A 23,276-nucleotide genomic window follows, 5' to 3' on the forward strand; every position below is an offset into this window, starting at 1 on the left:
CATGTTACCTTGAGGTACTATTGCATACCAACCAATTTATGAGGCCTGTTAAGAATAAGTATATGAATAAAAACCCACAGGTTGATCACCCCTTTCAAACCAAGCCCACCTCGACATAGATATAACACCACTAATAGTAGTTATCCCTCAGTTGAATTGAAAGAAGATAATATTCATATCAGGCTCTGCTATATTTCAGAAAACACTTTAAATCTTGTTGCTTCAATAGCTTATTATAAAATTGAAGTAGATATCTACTTCAATTTTATAATACTGATATCTACTTCAATTTTATAATAAGCTGTTGAAGCAACAAGATTTAAAGTGTTTTCTGAAATATAGCAGAGCCTGATATGAATATTATCTTCTTTCAATTCAACTGAGGGATAACTACTATTAGTGGTGTTATATCTATCCATTTTACTTTCAAATTTTAGTCCCCACTTTAGCAAGTCATCATTATGTTACCATATGTTTGCAAAGAAGTCTCAACTACCATCATGTCGAAGTTTGTTATGCAATGAATATTTTCCCACAAGATTGAGTACAGGCTAAAACCACATTTTACTCCTTTTAGATTTCAAACAACATGTGCCACTTTGTGCTTTCTCCCTTTAGTCTCAAACATTTAATTAGTCGGAGTACTTTCTAATAATGACACATTCTAATTTGAAAGGCTTGAATGTTTAACAATTCAATCCACTTATGTTTAAAATAACACCTAGATATGCAGGAGGCCAAGAAAAGGTATGTCTCTTTCCCTCTTTGAGAGGAAAAAAGAACAAATAATAAATGTCACACTTATGTATATTAACAAGAAGCAAGACAACAATAACCTGCTGTGTCAAATAAATGCTTATTAATCCAGTGCCACCATAAATCCACTGCAAGTTTCTTTAATTAGCTCAACCTGCTAAATTGTTTATTAAACAAGGGATTTGCTTTTATTTTTCTTGACTTGGCTTATCAAATATTAACACCTTTAAATATTTTGGGAAGATCAAAGCAATTCAATCCATGATCTATGCATAACTATGCCATTTAAGCATACAAAATACCATACTATTATGTGAGGATGAACTGACATTTCTGCCAGAGAAAAAAGATATTTCTTATCTATAGCAACCATTTAAAAATTTTTGCTCGACTCTACAGTATTGTAAGATGCAATGCTAAAACTTTTTAAGGTCATTGGAATTCACTGTAAAAAAAAATCTTTTTATTCATTTTCCAAGTATTTCTTGGAATGCCAGCTTCCACGAAATAATATTTTGACATAAAAAACAAAAAGCAAAGGAATGGATGGATATCAGTCAAAAGCCATCTGATATCAGCTGGCAGTTCTGTCCAGTACCTCATTGTAATACAAAAGTATGTTGTCTGTTAAAAGAAGTCTTCTTCATTCAAAAGAAGCAGTAAGGAACACGGGGGAGAGAGAAACTCTAAAGAAGAATCTCCACGGTCAAGGCACTTCCTTATGAATTCTCATATGTCTTAAAGAGAATTTTGCAAAGGCATCTGAACTGGGAATAGCAAAAACCAAGTCACTTTAAATTGCCTCTATGCAATTAAAACTGTCTCTTAAAACCTGGATTGCAGCATTTTTAGTAAAGCCTCTTCCTCTTTTTAAGCTCTCCATTTTCAAAAGGCCATAGGTTAAGTCTTCTGCAAATCTGGGGAGAAAGGGCCAGGAGTGGAAAGCCCATCCATTCCCGACAGAGTAAATGGTCCGTGAGTATTCAGCACTGATGGAAACTATAAAACAGAAACAGATATTAATGCTACAGTTGTCTATAAGGTAATATCTGTATTTTTAGTTAGCTTTTTCACTTGTTTGCTTTTGTCATCAGCAAGACACCGGCAGGCTTCAGTTTCTTCAGCTTAAGGCAAAGTAACAATTTCATATTCATTTTTCAAGAGGGAAGCCTACCCAGCCATTTATTATTGTGAGTCACCCTGAGTCCTGCGGGATTAGGTGGCGAACAAGTCAAATTAATAATAAATAAATTATTCATATGAAATTCACCAAAATGGCTACAAAAGTCAAGCACCCAAGTTACCAAGTCATTTCTTCTAGCGTGATACATTAAAAACTTAAAATGCAAGGACTTCTATTGTTGATTTTCCCTCTGCATTTTGGTTATTATTGCAGGAATATTGAATTTCCTTAAATCTTCCAAATCAAGCAAAAAAAGCACAACTGTTTTTAGCTTTCCTCTTCTCATTCCATAATCAGGAGGACTGACTCATTTGTCTCAACAATTTTAAGGTGTGTGGATGTCAACTCCCAGACCCCCAGACAGCATCCCTGTTCCAAGAGTCTGATTCTAGATCATGATGTTACCAGATTGCTTCATGGGATCAATTACCAGGTTGGGTGTGACCAAGATGCAGGACTGTATAATTTTATTGCAAAGTAAAGCATCACACTTATTTACTGGCTAGAAGGTCTTTGGGCTTTACAAACTCCTCACAGGGATGATCAACTTAGAAGGTCATTTTACTTTCTCAAACTGTCCTTATAGTTAAATCAAAAGTAATTCTCCTACTCTTGCTTACCCCTTTGTAAACCTTCTTGACCATTTTTGGAGCTCAGCCTCCTCCCAACTCGCTCCCTAAAGGCCAGGTCTAGTCCTTGGCTTAAATAAAGTTGCACAACCTAATGAAGAAAATGTCTTATGTGTCTATTTGGGAAATATCTGCCATGTAGACTTTGTTTGTTGTCATGAGCTGAGACTTACCTGGAAAAGGGTATTAGCACCTTGTAATCTTGCTGGACTGAGAGGAGCAACTGGACTGAGAGTACTCCAAAAATGGATACTGGAGAGCAAGGGGCTTGGTGTCAATAAAATAGGTGTCTGTGGGACATACAGAACAAGAGGATAAAACTAATCATTTGGAAGTGATCATTAAATTCAATTATGACTAACCAGCATCTAATACCACTAAGGTAAGACATCTGTTTTAACATTACTAGTCTGCGACCAATATGACCGTTAATAAAGGATAGAAAATAAAACTAGTTCTGTCTGGTCTAGGAACAAAGAATGATGGCACACTGCAAAAACAGGAAGACGATTTGGTTAGCTATGTTTCATTTCCAGATACAGCGAGAGAAGGAGATGAACAGAGATTTTTGTCTATTTCAATGTCAGATCCTAACAAATACCGTATGATAAAATGGAGCGGAGATGTGTCGGCTTTAAATAACTGTATTTGCTGTCTAAGCAGCACTTAATGGCTCAAAAATAAAGCAAGTGACCTAGGTAAACAATATTTAATAAACTGTCCTGTACAGATGGTCCTAAAATAGAGATGTTTCATACTCTTTCTTACAAGAGAAAGTGGCCATATGTTCATGAATTCCATGAATCTAAAACATTAGCTTGAGGTTGTTACTCTGATTTTACTTTCATTTTCATTTTGATCAACTATTTTCAACTGCCATTTTGGGATTTAATCCAAACTATTGGAATGCACCAGTGGAGGCTAAACCAATTTTGTTGTATAATTGATGTACAATGCAAATAAAGGCAATTATTAAGAACATAAGAAAAGCCATGCTGAATCAGGCCAAAGCTCATCGAGTCCAGCATTCTGTATCACACAGTGGCCCACCAATTGTCTATGGGGATCTTGAGCAGAAAGATAAGGCAAGACCCTCCCTTTCCCTTGACCCCCAACAAATGGTACTCCAGGGAATCCTGCCTGCCTCAAGCAACATAGAGGCACATGGACATCCGTTTCAATAACCACAGATACACTTGGCATCCATGAATCTGTCTAATCCTGCCTTGAAGTTATCAAGGCTGACAGCTGTCATGACCTCTTCTGGATATGAATTCCATAAAGCAATGACCCTCTGGGTGAAGAAATATTTCCCTTTATTTGTTCTCATTTTCTTACCTATGAGCTTTAGGGATAGCCCCCTCATCCTAGTATTATGTGATAGAGAAAATATTTTTTCTCTATCCACCTTTTCTGTCCCATGCATGATTTTATACACTTCGATCAAGTCACCCCAGTTGTTGTTGTTGTTGTTTGTTGTTATTGTTATTATTATATTTTATTATTATTATCATCATCATAGTTAAATCGTTAGATTGGATTGCCTATTCACCAACACTTCCCTATTTTTCATTACATTCAAATCACTTGCTTACTCATTACACTCTATTTTTATATGTGAAGCAAAATTAACTTTAGCTGAAAGTACATCTGCTTAATTTAGAATATGAAATCACCTAGAAATATTTTTGAACTGCTATGTTAAGTAAAAATTATGTTCACATAGTGTTGCTGTAATAATTACATATGGTCTTAATCAGTTGAAGAAATTTCTTCTTAAAACAGAGAGAAGATAGAAATTCCAAACTGGTAACCATGATTTGAATAGTTAAATGTTAACTTTTGTCCTTTTTTAAGGACAAATTTTCAGAGATTACCTGGTCAAGTCCCTGAAGTTTTTTTGGAAGGATTTTCAGAAATGGCTTGCCACTGCCTCCTTCCTAGCACTGATAGCAAGTTACTGGCTCAAGGTCACTTCATGTCCAAGGCACAACTAGAACTCTGCTTCTCCCAGTTTATAACCAGATGCCTTAACCATTATACCCAACTGTCCCTTATTGTCTTAACTAAGATACAAATATCTAGAAAGCTTAGGTCTCTTAAGAAAAAGTAATATGTTGAAAAAACACCCAACATTAAGTATTCTGCATTAACTCCTCAAGCAGGCTAAAATATGTACTAAACAGATTAGGTCAATTTTCTGGTCAATGACAACCTTAGGTAGATAGCCACCAAGTCTCTTAAATTCCTACTTTTATTCCCAAACTTAAACCAAAAGCAAGAATTAGCAGGTAAATTTCTACAAGGATCGCCCAGAAGGTAATGCACCAATTTTTTTCCTCTTAGGCTACAGTAATGGTACGAATGTGAAACTTTAGATATACATTATTTGAATTGTCTCGAGTATGTGTGTAAATTTTGTGTTTCTTCAGAGAGATAGCGTAGCTGCAGCAGTGTTTTGAAATGGCATCTGTAAGTAATGTACGTTACAAGCAGCGTGTTATCATTGAATTTCTCACTGCGGAGAAAGAAACTGTTGGGACTATTCACAAACATTTGTGTACAATTTATGGAGAATCTGCATGGATTTGAAAAAATGCCATTTGTGAAAGACATTTTGAGGATGACAAAGAGGTGATTCGCACAGTGCCGAAATGGCTTTGTGACCAGAACAAGGAATGGTACCGACAGGGCATATACACACCCTTTTTGTCTCATTGGAGGAAGGCTATAGTACGGGACAAAGATTACATGGAAAAATAGGGAGTGTAGAAGAAACTTCATTCTTTCTTGTGTGTAAGTTTCATTGTGTTCAATAAATAATTGTTGAAGAAAAAAATGTGGTGCATTACTTTCTGGGCGACCCTCATATTCTATTGCAAATTCACATACAGAATTTGGATCTCAAACAAAAGACAAAATTACCTGTGAAAAAAGTGCTGGTGTAAGAGAAGCAGTTGGTAGAGAAGGACTCAGTATTCCCAGGGGACTGGGGTCACTGCCAGTAATAACCAGAGTGGGAGTAATCTCCAGTCCTTTGGGCTTCCTAGTTCTGCTATGACGAAAACTCTTTTCAAACATGGCGGAACTCATCTGTTTAACCTCCAAGAGTTGATTCTGAAAGTGCTCTGACTGCTGGCAAACTACAGACTCAGTTTCTGTATCTATAACCAGATCATAATTAGAACTTAAAGGTGGCAAGGGAGATTTGGGTGGGACCTGGAGACCAGGAGATGAGGAGGTTGCAGGAGATGTAGACTTAAAATGAGAGGTCGAGCCTGGCAAAGATGCTGGCCTTTCGGTGGCTGGACCTTTAGATGTTGCTCGAGATCCCAAGGCCTGGAGACTTCCACTTGGACCTGAAGGTGCGACAGAGGCCACTGAAATAGTAGAGGTCAGTTGAGTAGTTGAGGCAAGGGGAGATACAGGCGGTCTTTTGGAGGACATGGTTACAAATTTTATGACTGAAGGTGTTGAATCCTGAGTTCTTTTTTCTGTCAGCTTCTCAGCTGAATTCTCCATCTTAAACAGTTTTGTGCAAGAGGAGGAATTAAGAGAGTTCAAAGTAAATGAAGAATATAGGCCTGAGTGGATATAGTCATTGCGATTGGAGGATTTCCCATTGGCCTGAAGCTTTTCTTTCCCGTAACTTTCAATGTCCTTTGTAGAATTGTTAGTCTCAACAAAAGCAGCCTGTGCCTCAGCTTCACTCTCAATTTTGCCAACAACCAGCGGATCCATATTCAAAATCTCTGGGTAAGATACAAACTTGTAAACAAACTTTTGACCATTCACTTTTTTGATGATGTTCTGTGAAAATATCAAAAATAAAACAAAGATTAGGCACCTCCCTCTTGTCCCAGACATAGTTCAGCTAGTCAAGGAGGGAATACGATTAACTGAAGATGAGAAAACTGTGGGGTTATTTTGTCCCATTTATCTCTATGGCTAAAGCAGGGGTCCCCAAACTTTTTACAGTTCACTGTCCCTCAGACTTTTGGATGGCCGGACTATAAAAAAAACCCATGAACAAATCCCTATGCAAGCTGCACATACCTTATTTAAAGTAAAAAACAAAATGGGAACAAATATATTTGAAATGAAGAAGTAATAAAGTAATTAAGTCATAAAGTAATTTATACTTCTTTATTAACAAGTAAATTTAAACTTAAATCAACAAACTCCCTCCATTTCTCCTTCCTTCCCTCCCTTCTTCCTTTCCACTTCTCTCTTCCCTCTCCGTTTTTTCCTTCTCTCTCATTTGTTTCATTTTCCTCTCCCTCATTCTTTCCCTCCATCATTTTCTAATGTTTCTCTTCCTGTTTTTTCCTCTCTCTCACTCTCACTATCTTTCTTTCTTTCTCTCTGTCCCTCTCTCTCTCTCTCTCTCTTACTTTCTTTCTCTCTCTCTGTCTTTCTCTTACTGCCTCTCTTGCTTCCTCTCTCTCACTCTCTTTCTATCTCTCCCTCCTCCTTTCTCTCTCCCTCTCTATCTCTCCCTCTTTCTTTCTTTCTCTCTTTCTCTCTCTCTCCCTTTCTACCTCTCCTTCTTCCTTTCTCTCTCTCTTTCTTTCTCTGTCCCTCTCTCTCTTTCTCTCTTGCTTTCTTTCTCTCTTTCTTTTCTTTCTTTCTCTCTCTCTCTGGCCCTCTCTCTCTCTCCAGCAATGGCTTTCTCTCTCTCTCTCTCTCTCTCTCTCTCTAATTACAGGTAGTCCCTGGGTTACATCGTCCCCGACTTACAACGTTTCGTTGTTACGACAATCCGGGGAGCTTGGAGGCTGCAGCAACACAGCGCCAAGAAGGACCGGCTGTTGGTCCCTTGAAGCCGCTGCCGCTGCCTCCGTTCAGACAAAGGAATCTCCACAGTGGGCGGCAGCGGCTTCAAGGGACCAACAGCCGATCCTTCTCGGCACTGCGTTGCTGCAGCCTCCGAGGCTGCCCACCAAGGAGATCCCTTCACCCGAATGGAGGCGGCGGCCTCGGAAGCTGCAGCAACACAGTGCCGAGAAGGACCGGCTGTTGGTCCCTTGAAGTCACCGCCGCCTCCATTCAAGCGAAGGGATCTCTGCGGTGGGCGGCAGCAGCGGCTTCAAAGGACCCACAGCCGGTCCTTCTTGCTGCTGCGTTGCTGCAGCCTCCGAGGCTGCCCACCGAGGAGATCCCTTTGCCTGAATGGAGGCGGTGGCAGTGCTGGCCTTGGAGGCTGCAGCAACGCAGCACCGAGAAGGACCGGCTGTTGGTCCCTTGAGGCTGCCGCCTCCTCCATTCGGGCGAATTCGGGGGATTCCTGAATCTCCCGTCCACTCACCACAGAGGAGGAGGTGGGGAGGAGGAGGTGGAGAGCCAAGGGGCGGGGGGGGGGGGAAGCGGGCCTGCAATTGGCCCCTTTCTTTCTTGCCTTTAGGCAGAGGAACTGTTGCTGCTCTGCCATAGGGCAGCAACACTTTCTCTTTCTAAAGGCGGCAAAGAAAGGGGCCAATTGCAGGCCCGCTTTCCTCCCCACCCATTGGCTCTCCACCTCCTCCTCGCTCAGCAGCAGACCGCGGTGAGTGGACAGGAGATTCGGGAGCTTATTGATAAAATCTCGTGCACTGCTGCGGGCCGGATAAATGGCCTCAGCGGGCCGCATCCTTCCCACGGGTCGTAGTTTGGGGACCGCTGGGCTAAAGGATCCCTACATAGTTCTAGATTCATACTTTAAGCTTTCTTCACTTTTGTTTAGTAAGTGATTTGAAGATACACATCCCTGTACTAATCAGGACGCATACCCAACATCCATTTGTCTATAAACATATAGCACAGGGAAAATAAGAATGCACTTTCCTATTTCACTGTGAGGCCAGCCGCATACCAACAAATCTATCAATAATAAAAAATGAAAAATGAATTTAAAAACATAGCAGAGCTTTTTTAAAAAAGTTTGCTCATAATGAACATGGTTTTTCAGACAACTGCATATTTTATTACTATGATTCAGAAGGCAGTATAATATAAGCCAATTTTATCTTAGGCATAGTACTTGTATCAATATCAATGGTGCATTTTAGCATCAAGATTAAGTATTAAGAGATGACTTGATGTAGCTAAAGGGAAATTAACATCTGAAATATTCAGCAGAATGGTATGAACTACTGTACAGCCATTTCAAAGTCTCCAGACAGTATTCAATGGCTTTCATGTTGTTCTATAGCAATGTGCTGAGTGCTACAATCCATGTATTCAAAATTACACGCAGTATTTAATAGTCAAGTCAATGTTATTCCAAATTAAATTCTAATAAGCACGTCAGCTGAAGCTTTTCAGAATATGCTGAAAATTTTCCTGAAAACATCGGGGTGGGGAGGAAGAGAATCATACTGTATGAATTCAGATGTTCCATGGAAATTCTGCATAAAATATTACTTACTTTACTAATAATAGTAAAGTATAGTAACTTTATTAATACAATAGCCTTTAAAAATCTGATGATTCAAATGAATAAATCAAAGTGTCAAATAATAGAGCTCTGAGTTACACAAACTTATTTCAAAACAAGAACAAATGGTTGGGTAGAACAGTAGCAGTGATTGTTGCTCAATCACAAAACAAATACATTTACTCAGACCAGCAAGTAACATTATCTGTTTTCCAGTTTAGATCAATAAATCAAGAGAGCTGGGGTGGCGCAGCAGATAGAGTGCTATACTGCAGGCCACTGAAGCTGACAGTAGATCTGTAGGTCAGCTGTTCAAATCTCATCACCGTCTCAAGGTTGACTCAGCCTTCCATCCTTCCAAGTTGGGTAAAATGAGGACCCGGATTGTGGGGGCAATATGCTGGCTCTGTTAAAAAGTGCTATTGCTAACATGTTGTAAGCTGCCCTGAGTCTAAGGCAGTGTTTTTCAACCAGTGTGCCGTGGCACACTAGTGTGCCGCGAGACATGGTCAGGTATGCCGCGAAGCTCAGAGAGAAAGAAAGCAAGAGAGAGAGAAAGCAAGAGAGAAAGAGAAAGAAAGCAAGAGAGAGAAAGAGAGAGAGAGAGAACAAGAGAGAAAGAAAGCAAGAGAGAGAGAGAGAGAGAGAGAAAGCAAGAGAGAAAGCGAGAGAGGGAAAGAGAACAAGAGAGAAAGAAAGCAAGAGAGAGAAAACAAGAGAAAGAAAGAGAGCAAGAGAGAAAGAAAGCAAGAGAGAGAGAAAGAGGGAGGGAAAGAGAGAGAGAGAAAGACATAGAGGGAGGGAGGGAGAGAGACAGCAAAAAAGAGGAAGGAAGGAAGAGAAAGAAAGAGGGATGGAGAAGGAGAGAAAGAGGGAGGGAGAGAGAAAGAAAGAAATAGAGTGAAGGGGAGGAAGAGAGAGAGAGAGAATTTTTTTGTCCAAACTTTTTTTAGCCGCCCCCCCCCCCCCCTGCTCAATGTGCCCCAGGGTTTCATAAATGTAAAAAATGTGCCGTGGCTCAAAAAAGTTTGAAAATCACTGGTCTAAGGTGAAGGGTGGCATAAAAATCAAACAAACAAACAAACAAACAAACAAACAAATAAATAGATCAATAAACTCTCATGGAGTTCCCAACAGTCCTGACATTGAAAACAGAGTGGAAAAAAACCACTAATTCTAGAGCCACTGGAATGCAATGTAAGTTAAACATGATGCAAACAAAGGGCCAAGTTACCTTTACATAATAATATCTGAGAGCCCGACTGAGTTTGTCATAGTTCATGCTGGGCTTGTTTTTACGGATTCCCCAAAGGCGGGCTACCTCCTCTGCTTGCAAAAGTTTGAATTCTCCATCATTTGAGGTCCAGCAAATAATGTCCTTATTTCGAGATTCCTGAAGAAGTTGCAAAAGGAACTGCCACAAGGTGATAGCACTGTCCATAGCAATGAACTGAAATTTAGAAAAGAGGAGATAAGATTGACATCAAGGTCATGCACAATATTTTGGGAACAAATACATCTCCAGTTGTGAGCAGTCAACTCAAAGTCAACTCACATTCACATTGTATGTTTGCAATACAATCTGGTTTTCTGCTTTTTTCTCTTAAGCTTTCTTTCCTAATCAGATCAATTGGCAGAAATCTAATTATGAAAAAAGTGAAGATAGGTTCATTTTAGATTGCTAGAAACTACTGCAATGGAAACGGAAAATCATCTAGTCATCTTCCCTTCAGGTAAATACCAAGCATGAAATGGTTCAAATAACCTCCTCTTGGCTTTCCAAATTTATTTTTATATCATTTCCCCCCCAAATTTCTACAGCTGAATAGTACAAGGAAGATCCCAGTGATATTCAACAATGGAACAGGAAGAGTCTTTTAGAGATGCAAATATTGACATTATAGCCTTGTTCTTCCTTCTTCTTTTGAGCACCACAAACATACCTTCTACAAAAATCCACATGTCTAATGAAGATCAGATTCCAGCAGCCCCAGCCAGTAAGGCCAATGATAAGGATTTCCAAAAGCTGTGAACCCAAACATCTGGAAGGCAGCAGGTATAAATGGATTTTCACTTTGGTACTCAATCCTCCAGGTTACAGACAAAGTTGTAAAAGTAGAATCAGGATCTAGAGATAAGTAGCAAAATTACTGGAGGGGAAAATATGAAGAAGTTTTAGCCAATTACTTTCCATATAACATAAAGAATACAATTTGTTTGCAATTGTATTAAAAATTTCTAGACCAAGAAATCAACTCAAAGGAAACAAATGCAACAATGTAACAATGCAGAATTACATATTGTACCATTGCATTACAGTACTGTACTGCTTTTAAAGAAAATAATGGAAAATTAATAAAGTTTATTTTTTTAAAAAAGAAATCAACTGTTTAGATCAGTGTTTCCCAACCTTTTTTGAGCCGCGGCACATTATTCATATTTTCAAAATCCTGGGGAACACTGAAAGGGGGGGGGGGCGGGCTAAAGAAAAGTTTGGACAAAAAAAACCTCTCTCTTCCTCCCTTTTGCTCTATTTCTCCCTCTTTCTCTCTTTTCCTTCCTTCCCTTCTTTCTCTCTCTCCATCCCTCTTTCTTTCTTTCTTTCTTCCTCTCTTTTTTGCTCTCTTTCTCTCTCCCTCCTTCCCTTCCTCTATGTCTTTCTCTCTCCCTTGCTCTCTCTCTGTCTCTCTTGCTATCTCTTTCTTGCTTTTTTCTCTCTCTCTTGCTCTCTCTCTCTTTCACTGTCTTGCTATATGTCTTTCTTTCTCTTTGCCTCTCTTGCTATCTCTCTTTCTTTCTCTCTCTTTCTCTCTCTCTGTCTCTCTTGCTATGTCTCTCTTTCTTTCTCTTTCTCTCTCTCTCTGTGCCTCTCTTGCTAAGTCTCTCTTTTTCTCTTCCTATGTCTCTTTCTTTTTCTCTCTCTCTGCCTCTCTTGCTATGTCTCTCTTTCTCTCTTTCTTGCTCTGTCTCTCTTTCTCTGCCTCTCTTGCTATGTCTCTCTTTCTCTCTCTCTCTGCCTCTCTTATATGTCTCTCTTTCTTTCTCTCTCTCTCTCAGCTGACTGCAAGCGGGAGCCCTGACGGCGGCAGCTGGACGTGGTGCTGGACACCGTATATGCCAGGCACGCAGCGCCAGCATGTACGACGTCCAGCAGCACCTCCAACCGCCACCGTCAGGGCTCCCGCTTGCAGTCAGCTGAGAGAGAGAGAGAGAGAGCGATCCCTCTCGCCGCCGCCATCTCCCTGCGACTGCCTGCGGCCGCTGCGGCCACCCCCCCCCGCTCCCATCGGACACTTGCCGTCGAGAGAGAGAGAGAGAGAGAGAGATCCCTCTCGCCGCCGCCATCTCCCCGCGACTGCCTGCGGCCGCTGCAGCCGCCCCCCCCCGCTCCCATCGGACACTTGCCGTCGAGAGAGAGAGAGAGCGATCCCTCTCGCCGCCGCCATCTACCCGCAACTGCCTGCGGCTGCTGCGGCCGCCCCCCCCTCCCATCGGACACTTGCCGTCGAGAGAGAGAGAGAGCGATCCCTCTCGCCGCCGCCATCTACCCGCAACTGCCTGCGGCCGCTGCGCCCCCCCCCGCTCCCATCGGACACTTGCCGTCGAGAGAGAGAGAGAGAGCGATCCCTCTCGCCGCCGCCATCTCCCCGCGACTGCCTGCGGCTGCTGCGGCCGCCCCCCCCTCCCATCGGACACTTGCCGTCGAGAGAGAGAGAGAGAGCGATCCCTCTCGCCGCCGCCATCTCCCCGCGACTGCCTGTGGCCGCTGCGGCCACCTCCCCCCACTCCCATCAGACACTTGCCGTCAACGGCAGAGAAGCTCCAGCTGGGCGGGGCGCTGCCGGTACTTCCGTCCTGGGGCTCCCGCTCGCAGCTGTCCCCCGCCTCCTGCTCGATGCCGCGGTTTTCGGCGCTTTCCTGCTGGGCCCCAAAGAAGGAAGGCAGGAAAAAGGTGCGAAGAATGGAGCTCTCCTTCTTCGTGCCTTCCTTCTTTGGGGCCCAGCAGGAGAGCGCCGAAAACCGCAGCATCGAGCAGGAGGCGGGGGACAGCTGCGAACGGGAGCCCCAGGACGGAAATACCGGCAGCGCTCCACCCAGCTGAAGCTTGGCGGCACACCTGGCCATGTCTCACGGCACACTAGTGTGCCGCGGCACACCGGTTGGGAAACGCTGGTTTAGATAATAATTCGGTTAATAATTCTGTTGTTTAGATAGTAATGTGTTGTTTTTTTACAAGTAGCAAGAAAAATATTATTTTACTAATTCTAGAATATTACAAAGTGGCCCATTCAGAAAACATACTGGAACAGTACCTGCATAATGCTTAAGTATGATTCATTGTTTCATTTAAAGTACACACTGGGGCAATTATCTCCTTCCTTGAGATCTACAATCTATCAATTTGTCTGCTTCTAAAACTGTAAATTATTCAAGTAAAGGAACTCAAAATACTTTCCAAGATGATTTGTGACATTTGATGCACAGCTAAGAAACCAGGCAGAAATAGAGGTCACAGGGGAATTGGGGGGGGGGGGCTTTCTTTCAAAGTATTTTTCCTTTATCTCTGTAAACGGATGCAGAATAACAGAATTGGAAGGGACTTTGTAGGTTATCTAGTCCAGTGTTTCCCAACCTTGGCCACTTGAAGATATCTGGACTTCAACTCCCAGAATTCCCCAGCCAGCATTCGATGGCTGGGGAATTCTGGGAGTTGAAGTCCAAATATCTTCAAGTGGCCAAGGTTGGGAAACACTGATCTAGTCCAAAGCCCACTCAAGCAGAAAACCCTACACCAGTGATGGTGAACCTGTGGCACGCAGAGCGATATCTGAAGGCATGCAAAGCATTGCCCCCAATCAGCTCCAGCATGCATGTGCATTGACCAGCTGATTTTCAGCCTTATTTCCTTCCGTTTTCACTCTCCTCAGGCTTCAGGAAAGCCTCCTGAACCCTGTGAAAAATAGCCCAACCAGAAATTCGTTTCTGTTTTTGCCATAAACGTCCCGGAAATCCAGAGGCTTCAGTGAGGCCTGTGTCCATGCGTAGTGGGGGAGGGGGGGCAGTGAGGGGGTTGTGTGCATGTACGCAGGGGGAGGGCACTGCATTAGGGGTATTGGGCATGCGCATGCACCCTATCACACTCACACACGCATGCACCCTTTTGGCACCTGAGCCAAAAAAGGTTTTCCATCAGTGCCCTACACCATTTCTGACGGATGACAGTCGAGTATAGAAACATAGAAACATAGAAGTGTGACGGCAGAAAAAGACCTCATGGTCCATCTAGTCTGCCCTTACACTATTTTCTGTACAGTATTTTATCTTAGGATGGATATTTGTTTATCCCAGGCATGTTTAAATTCAGTTACTGTGGATTTATCTACCACGTCTGCTGGAAGTTTGTTCCAGGGATCTACTACTCTTTCAGTAAAATAATATTTTCTCATGTTGCTTTTGATCTTTCCCCCAACTAACTTCAAATTGTGTCCCCTTGTTCTTGTGTTCACTTTCCTATTAAAAACACTTCCCTCCTGGAACTTATTTAACCCTTTAACATATTTAAATGATTCGATCATGTCCCCCCTTTTCCTTCTGTCTTCCAGACTATACAGTTGAGTTCATTAAGTCTTTCCTGATACGTTTTATGCTTAAGACCTTCCACCATTCTTGTAGTCCGTCTTTGGACCCGTTCAATTTTGTCAATATCTTTTTGTAGGTGAGGTCTCCAGAACTGAACACAGTATTCCAAATGTGGTCTCACCAGCACTCTATATAGCGGGATCATAATCTCCCTCTTCCTGCTTGTTATACCTCTAGCTATGCAGCCAAGCATCCTACTTGCTTTCCCTACCGCCTGACTGCACTGTTCACCCATTTTGAGACTGTCAGAAATCACTACCCCTAAATCCTTTTCTTCTGAAGTTTTTTTTTTTTGAGGGTCAGTCTTTTTATTTGATTACAAACATGGAAGAGCTTTGACGGGACACTCCCCCCTGAGAAGAATAGGATGAGAATTCCCTGCTGTTTCCAAGTGCTTTGGAGAACCCTCAAACCCAGGCCAGGCTCATCTGTGCTCAGCAGCCTCAGCAGGCAACCTTTGGCCAAACAGAGGCCTGGGCAGCAGCACACACATAGGGGCACAAATGCTTGAGGCAAAGCAGCTCGGGCTCTGGAAAGGCTCCAGTATCTTCTTGAAAGCTTCCAGTGACAAAGTTCCCACAAAACCAGATGTCTCTGCCAGGTAGTCCTTGCTTATTAATGGTAATTGGGACTGAGGACTTGGTCACAAAGCAACCCAGTGGTAAGGTACAAGTCGCCTTATATCACATGACTATGACAACTTATAACAGCAGTCCCAGTTGCAATCATTATGTGAATCCCAAGGGTCACAGATATCACAATTTGTGACCTCCTGCAAGCTTCCGCATTGATTTTGCTTGTTGGAATTTTTATAGTGAAGATCACAAATGGGGCTCTACATGGGACTAGTTGGAGTTGGAGATTACAACTAGTCCAGAACGCAACCACACGAGCTGTTCTGGGTGTACCTCGGTACATCCCTATAACTCCATCACTCCGTGAGCTGCACTGGCTTCCGATTGGTCTCCAGACACAATTTAAGGCATTGGTTATTACCTATAAAGTCCTACATTGCTTAGGACCAGATTACTTACGGGAACATCTCCGGTCTCACACCTCCCAGCGACTGGGTTGGCCTTTTACAGATCCTGTCAGCCAGACATTGTCGACTGGTGTGGCCATGGGAGAGGGCCTTCTTTGTGGCAACTCCAATTCTTTGGAACCAGCTTCCCTCAGAGATCCATACCACCTCCACCCTCTTGGCCAGACAATGTCCACTGGTGTGGCCATGGGAAAGGGCCTTCTCTGTGGTGACTCCAATTCTTTGGAACCAGCTTCCCTCAGAGATCCATACCACCTCAACCCTCTTGGCCAGACAATGTCCACTGCTGTGGCCATGGGAGAGGGCCTTCTCTGTGGCGGCTCCAATTCTTTGGAACCTGCTTCCCTCCGAGATCCATACCACCTCCACCCTCTTGGCCTTCTGGAAGGCCTTAAAAACATGGCTTTGACGACAGGCCTGGGGCCAGTGAATTATGCTATTCTGCTCCGCCCCAGAAATAGTGAATGCTTTTAACAATAGGGGTTTTAATGTTTAATGTTAGATAAGGCAGAGTCCACTTTGGAGTTGGGCGGCTTATAAATCTAACAAAATAAATCTAAATAAATAATAAATAAATGTCATCACCTGACTGCTGAATGCTGCAACAACAAAATTGTGAGTCAACTGCCAAGTGTCTGAATCATGATCATTTTATCACAGGGTTGAAATAATGGCTATGACCACACCATAACATGGAACGGTCACTGAATGGGTGCACGTGAAGGGAAGACTGCTTGTTCCCAAGAGCGAATCATATCTGCTTCTTTTTCCGACTCTAACTAAAGTCAATGCCCGCAAATCAGAAATTAGAAAAACTTTTCTGAAGCCCCCTTTTTAAAAAAGATCTTATGAGAACACAACCAAAGTTAAAGGGACACAAAAAGGAAGCATCTGTGTACATTTGTAACCTGCTTTTTTGCTGATGAGATGTTGCTGAGTTGCTGACTATGGCAGTGTTTCAGTCGTAACTTTGAGGATGCGTTGTAGGTAATTTTCTTTTTTACTCCCTTGTAACTTTGAATGGTCATTAGGTGACTGGCCTGTGAGTCAAAGACTACTGGCATTTCTTTAGGAAAATGCTGGACTATGCAAAGCTTAAGCAACAGTTTGATGAAATACTAGGAATCAAGCCGTAAAATCAAGCAGTTGCTTTGCAAACACCAGGACAGAATGGCTCAAGAGGTTACGAAGACACATAAAGTTCTATTGTGTATGGCTTTAAAAAGGCCTAAATGTTCTTTCCCTTATTATATGTGGCTCTTGGTACAGTTTGTGGAGCATACAATGTGATAGCTATACAGTAATAGGCAAGGGAAACCCCCAAAACCATGATGCACTTTTAGAGCACAATTTAAGATTATTACAATGTGCTCTATTTAGAGGTTCCTTGAAAAATGACTGAACCTATAGCTGGCCCAAAATACAATAGCCAGCTACGTGTTAAACTTCATCTGGAAAATCATGTCTTGTCAACCTTGGAGCCTTTTTATATTGATCCATGTTCATTTTATGATCTATCAAGCCAACTATGTAGATCCTTTTCATATGTGCCATTTTTTAATCTAGTATGGCTCCAATCCTATACATGTCTGTGATTTTCTTACCCAAATATAGGAACCTTAGTATGCAGACTTAGTATAAAAAATCCAAATCCAATTTCAGAATGCTTGAATTTCGGCGTATTTTATATATTTTCCCTTCCAATTCAAATTCAAACGTACAATTTAAAATTCAAGCATTCCAGAAGTCACTACCAGAGATACACACATAAGAAAAAAATGTTTGTATCCCTTGAATGATCTTTTGCTATTGCTTCTGGAAGGTTAAATAACAGGGAAGCCACTTTCCTTTTTAAAACTGCTTTGTCCATTTAGTCTTGCAACTGCAGAACAAACTTCAAAGACCTCTATCTACTACGAAAGTATAAAAAAAAGTTCTTCCCTACACAACCAAATAATCAAGCTGCAAAGCTACACTTCAGATCTTGGCAAGCATATATTGTTATTTCATTCTGTTCTTTTAAATCTTTTTTAATATATAAGGCTGCAAAAAAAATACCTAATGTGTTTTTGTGACAGTAGTCACAACAATGGTACTACAAAGACTTAAGTAGAAAAAGTAATAACCTGGAAAAACCAGAGAAAGCAAATAACACTTAAGTGCTTAACAAGCTTCCACCAAGTTGGTGTTTTCTGATTATGTTGTAGATTTTCCAGATGGAATGCTTGTCATGTTATTCTCACAATAAACTCTATGAGGTAGCTTGGGTTCAGAAAACTGTCATGAAATCGTCCAGTGAGCTTTATGGTGCAATGATAAAAGTCCAATGTACTAGCTGCAGAAGACTAGGTGAATTATGTGGGAAATGGGATGAGCACCATCCCAGTATGTCTTCTGAACCTAATTTCTTCTCAATGAGGTAAAGAAAATTCAAGTATACAGTGATCCCTCGATTTTCGCGATCTCGATCTTCGCGAAACGCTATATCACGATTTTTCCCACCCGATGACGTCACTCTCTTCCTTTCTCATCTTTCTTTCTCTCTCTCTTTCTCTATCTTGCTTCTTCCTCTCTCATACTCTCTTCCTCCCTCTCTCATCTCTTTCTTTCCTTCTCTCTCTTTCTCTATCTCTCCCCCTCTTGCTCTCGAGCGGCGGGCGGCGGGCGGGCGAGCAGCGGGCGGGCAGCAGCAAGGAGCCGAAGATCGGGGTTTCCCCTTTGCATGGGCGGCGGGGAAGACCCAGGGAAGGTTTCTTCGGCCGCCCAGCAGCTGATCTGCTCGGCAGCGCCGCAGCAGCGAGGAGCCGAAGATCGGGGTTTCCCCTTTGCGTGGGCGGCGGGGAAACTCCGATCTTCGGCTCCTCGCTGCTGCGGCGCTGCCGAGCAGATCAGCTTCTGGGCGGCCGAAGAAACCTTCCCTGGGTCTTCCCCGCCGCCCACGCAAAGGGGAAACCCCGATCTTTGGCTCCTTGCTGCTGCGGCGCTGCCGAGCAGATCAGCTGCTGGGCGGCCGAAGAAACCTTCCCTGGGTCTTCCCCGCCGCCCACGCAAACTCCACCATCTGCGTATGCGCGGCCATGGAAAAAGGGCGCGCATGCGCAGATGGTGTTTTTACTTCCGTACCACTATATCGCGAAAAATCGAGTATCGCGAGGGGTCTTGGAACGTAACCCTCGCGATACTCGAGGGATCACTGTACTGCCACTGAGGGACACTAATTGAGATTTTCTTCTTGTGATTGGCTCCTGACATCTTGGTTGACTCAAGACCATTTATTAGTTGTTCTTGTTATGAGGAAAACATACATACATATTACACAAATTTCATACAAGTCAAAGTTATGATCTATTAATAAGAATTTCCAGTGAAAAAATAAAAGTTTGCAATAGAAAAAAACAAGCCAAGTTCTGTACAAATAACTACTATATCCCCCTCCCCCCCTTTATTTACATAGAGATACCCCCCAGGCTTATACAGTTTACACATAGTATGATTGTGTTGTATGGTTCCAATGTTGGTTTTAGAATGTTTTTAATATTAGATTTGTTACACTGTCACTATTTCGTTGTGAGACGCCCCGAGTCTGCGGAAAGGGGCGGCATACAAGTCTAATACATTAAATTAAATTAAATAGTATGTGCCCATATTATATTATACTTTAGGTACTAAGCTAAAAGCATCTGGGTAGCCCCACATGATTTCTTGCCCTATGAAATATGCAACCAGAGCAAAATGTAATTGCAGAAATTTCAAATGGAGCTTGCCTACCATGCATGGTCAGCATTGGGTACTTGTCACTAGATGTGTATGAAGGAGAGGACACTGGATTCCAGAAAAGCCATAACAGAATATGAAGATCTGAAGTTGGTTAGGAAAGTTTCCAGCAAGTTTCAGAAGCCACATCTGAGGTTCTCAAAGCAAAAAAAAGAAGGGAAAGTTAATAATAATAATAATAATAATAATAATAATAATAATAATAATAATAATAATGGTAATAATGGTAATAACAGTAATAACAGTAATAGTAATAATAGTAATAGTAACAATATTATTATTATTATTATTATTATTATTATTATTATTATTTATTAGATTTGTATGCCACCCCTCTCCGAGCGGTTTATAAGGTTGAGAACAAGTAGTAGGGAAATGTCAAAACATCAGTGCAGCTAATATAAACCTCCACCGTAGGTACAGATTTGATTTGTTTGGATCAGGGGAAAATTTCCAAATCCTTAGCCAAGGGCCGTGTTCATATATCGTTTGACAAAAGCAGAATTAATGAAACATGCCGTGCAACTGTTGCATGGGAATATTTCTCAGAAAGCAATTAATAAACCAGCTAACAACATAAGAGAGAAACCCAGGCATCTGTCAAGATGGGGTTGAGCACGTCAGAACTTTGATGCTTGGGCAGTGGTTAGAGTGCAGTACTGCAAGCTGCTTCTGCTGATTGCTAGCTGTAGTTCACCAGTTCATATCTCACCAGGCTCAAGGTTGACTCAGCCTTCCATCCTTCCGAGGTGGGTAAAATGAGGACCCAGATTGTTGGGGGCGATATGCTGATTCTATAAACCAGTGTTTCCCAACCTTGGCAACTTGAAGATATTTGGACTTCAACTTCCAGAATTCCCCAGCCAGCATTCGCTATTAAGTGCACTAGCGTGCCTTCCATCCCCTGTCCTAATGTTTCTTTTTATTTGTTACTAGTATCATTTATATGAATAGCAATAGGAATAGCAACTTAGACTTATACAGTATACCGTTTCAGATCCCAACTCGCAATATCAACCTAGACCGACCGACATACCTACCTACCTACCTACCTACTTACTTGGTTGTTTATTTGTTTTGTCAAGTACATATTGGAGGTATGTAAAGATATAATAATATTCATATACATGATACTAGTAACAAATAAAAAGAAACATTAGGACAGGGGACAGAAGGCACGTTGGTGCAGTTAATGGATACCGCTTCAAAGTGCTTGTACAGCCCTCCCTAAGCAGTTTATAGCAGTGTTTCCCAGCCTTGGCCACTTGAAGATATTTGGACTTCAACTCCCAGAATTCCCCAGGCAGCGAATATCTTCAAGTGGCCAAGGTTGGGAAACACTGGTTTATAGAATGAGCATATCGTCAGCATATAGAGTCAGCATATAGTGAGTCAGTCAGTCTATGTTGCTATTGCGAGTCGGGATCTGAAAGCCCGGGGGGCGCGGGGAAGCGAGAGGACGAGGAGCGTCGCATGCGCTTAATGCGTGCTTCGTTTCCGGGAAAGGACCTCTGAGCATACACAGAGTGTCTTTCCGCCACTCCGTTTTAAAGCAATTCCGCGGGCGCAGGAAAGTATAGCGGCCAGGGCGTGCGGCAGATCTCCTACCACCGCCTTGCGAGATTCAGCAGCATCGGGGAAGGAAGAGAAAAAAGGGTCCCAAACCGACCCTGGACTCACCCAGGCGGACAACACCCTCCCAAGTCAAGCCGCTCCTGTGCAATGGCAGGTGCTGAGCTGCTCCCTGCCGAATGCCCGCCTTTCATGGCCAGCGGCCTCGGCCGAGACCCCAGAGCTGGCTGCCCATCTCTCTCTCTCTCTCTGAGGGCAAAACCGAAACGCGAAAAAGCCCAGCGGCGAGACCAGCCTGGCCGACCAGGCGTTTATTCCGGAACACATAGATTTTTCCCCAAGCCCAATGACGGCCACCGTACTCCGCATTTCCGCCACTCCCTTGTGGAAAGGGAAGGGAAGAGTCCAATCACGAACAACCTGAATAATTTGTTGGGCCAATGAGATGTTTTTTCCCGCCTCCGTCCCGCAAGGCTTTCTGGTCATTGCAGTAGTTTGTGTAAGTGGGAGTTTTGCTTTTGCCAGCTAGTCAAAAAACAAAAAACAAAACAGCAGAGCTAGAAAGTGAGAGTTGGGAGAGTTAAAAGACTTGCTTGTTACCAATTCAAAACAAATAATCAGGGTTTTCTTTTAGAGCGCGCTCATTTTGTTTTGTCACATGCCTTGAGGCCTGGTTTATTTTATTTATTTGTTTGTTTTGTCAAGTACGTATCGGTGGTATACAAAGATACTGTATAATATTTATATACGTGATACTAGTAAAAGAGAAACATTAGGACAGGGGACGGAAGGCACTCTGGTGCACTTATGCACGCCCCTTACTGACCTCTTAGGAATCAGGAGAGGTCAACAGTGGTTAATCTAAGGGTAAAAGTTTTGGAGGTTAGGTGATGTTACTACAGAATACAGTAGTTCCATGCATCAACTACTCGGTTACTCAAGTCGTATCTCCTGCAGTTTAGTTTAGAGCGGTTTACTTTAAGTTTGTATCTATTGTGTGCTTGTGTGTTGTTGTGGTTGAAGCTGAAGTAGTAATTGACAGGAAGGACTTGTAGCAGATGGTTTTATGGGCTATGCTTAGGTTGTGTTTAAGACAAGGTAGTTCTAAGCTTTCTAAACTTTATTTTTAACAATCTCTTAATGGCTTATCTTTATTACAAAGAAGAAGGAATCAACCTATTCTCCAAAGCCCCTGAGGGTATAACAAGAAGCAATGGATGGAAACTAAACAAGGAAAGAACTAAGGAGAAATTTCCTGACAGTTAGAACAATTAATCAGTGGAACAGCTTGGCTCCAGAAGTTGTGAATGCTCCAACACTGGAAGTTTTTAAGATGTTGGATAACCATCTGTCTGAAGTAGTGTAGAGTTTCCTGCCTAAATAGGGGGTTGGACTAGAAGACCACCATGGTCTCTTCCATCTCTGTTGTTGTTATTGTTGTTATTAACATTATGACTTCCAAATTCCAACCCTGAAAGTGAGAAAATGGTGCAGGTGGAAGGCTACTCAAGAGACTTTTGGTTTTAAATCCAGAGAATCTCTCCGGCTCCTGCACCTTGCATTTCATATAGTGCAAACAAAAGAACTGAGAAGCTAGAACATTTCATGGTTCACCGACCTTTAAAGTAGCTTATCCAGCCAAGTGAGATAAGGTGTAAGTTACAAGGAAGGCTTCTTTTTAGATAAATATTCTCAGAAAATTTAGAAGGAAGGAAGCTTCTTATAAAAATGACTTGAGGACAGAAATGGGTGCCCGGGTAAGGGGAGGTATTCTATGAGGGTCCGATTGTAATGTATATGACCTATTCTAGGTGGAGGGGGCATTTGTGGCTACCCATCTCATTTCTTGTCATTGCTCATAGATAAAGAAAAAAGAACTGAATTTCATAATATTTTTATCATTACAGATTGGAATGAACTTGGCAATAAATAAAATATTCCAACAAACATAATAAGAATAAAGGTTTTTTTAAAGGCAGAATAGCCTAGACCACACATTTTCCACCCAGTTAAGTCAACAAGATATCTCAAACATAGAGATCATGTTTAGACACCTGTTCTGGGGAAACAATAGTATTCACACCACCCACTTTCTAGTGGAGCAAATGAAGCAAATTCATTTGTCACATATGATTATGGAGGATTCTTGATGCAATAAGAGCAATGTTTACTGCTGCATTATTGGCAAGCTTTGTTGTTTTAGTTGGGAAGAATAGAATACTTTATTTGCCAAACGTGACTAGACACATAAGGAATTTGTCTCTG

At 42.2% G+C, this 23,276-nt stretch overlaps 1 protein-coding gene across 3 annotated transcripts; it reads right to left on the reverse strand.

The window, feature by feature from the left end:
• Positions 1–921: 921 nt before the first annotated feature.
• ELK4 (ETS transcription factor ELK4) lies at positions 922–21,397 on the reverse strand. 3 transcript variants are annotated; one of them, XM_070745509.1, is made up of 8 exons: positions 21,120–21,356; positions 19,434–19,568; positions 10,927–11,111; positions 10,539–10,624; positions 10,218–10,433; positions 5,494–6,378; positions 2,742–2,858; positions 922–1,755 (listed from the first exon to the last, which is right to left on the reverse strand). In XM_070745509.1, exons 5-8 carry the CDS (start codon positions 10,422–10,424, stop codon positions 1,657–1,659), a joined length of 1,308 nt encoding a protein of 435 aa, XP_070601610.1. In that variant the 5' UTR covers positions 10,425–10,433; positions 10,539–10,624; positions 10,927–11,111; positions 19,434–19,568; positions 21,120–21,356; the 3' UTR covers positions 922–1,656. The 3 variants fall into 3 exon arrangements, with proteins under 3 accessions (XP_070601610.1, XP_070601608.1, XP_070601609.1); XM_070745507.1 differs by lacking the exon at positions 10,539–10,624 and having other exon boundaries at positions 21,120–21,397; XM_070745508.1 differs by lacking the exon at positions 10,539–10,624 and having other exon boundaries at positions 19,434–19,576; positions 21,120–21,376.
• Positions 21,398–23,276: the final 1,879 nt, after the last annotated feature.

This window comes from Erythrolamprus reginae, chromosome 3, assembly GCF_031021105.1.
Source record: "Erythrolamprus reginae isolate rEryReg1 chromosome 3, rEryReg1.hap1, whole genome shotgun sequence".
NCBI lineage: Eukaryota > Metazoa > Chordata > Lepidosauria > Squamata > Dipsadidae > Erythrolamprus > Erythrolamprus reginae.

Bases quoted from the DNA above. Each gene is read 5' to 3' on its own strand.
- ELK4 (XM_070745507.1), bottom strand. From the start codon at position 10,424: ATGGACAGTGCTATCACCTTGTGGCAGTTCCTTTTGCAACTTCTTCAG. The intron at 2,859-5,493 runs GTAATTTTGTCT...TATGTCCCACAG, and splicing joins CACCAGCACTTTTTTCACAG to ACACCTATTTTATTGACACC. The intron at 1,756-2,741 runs GTAAGTCTCAGC...TCTGTTTTATAG, and splicing joins GTGCTAATACCCTTTTCCAG to TTTCCATCAGTGCTGAATAC.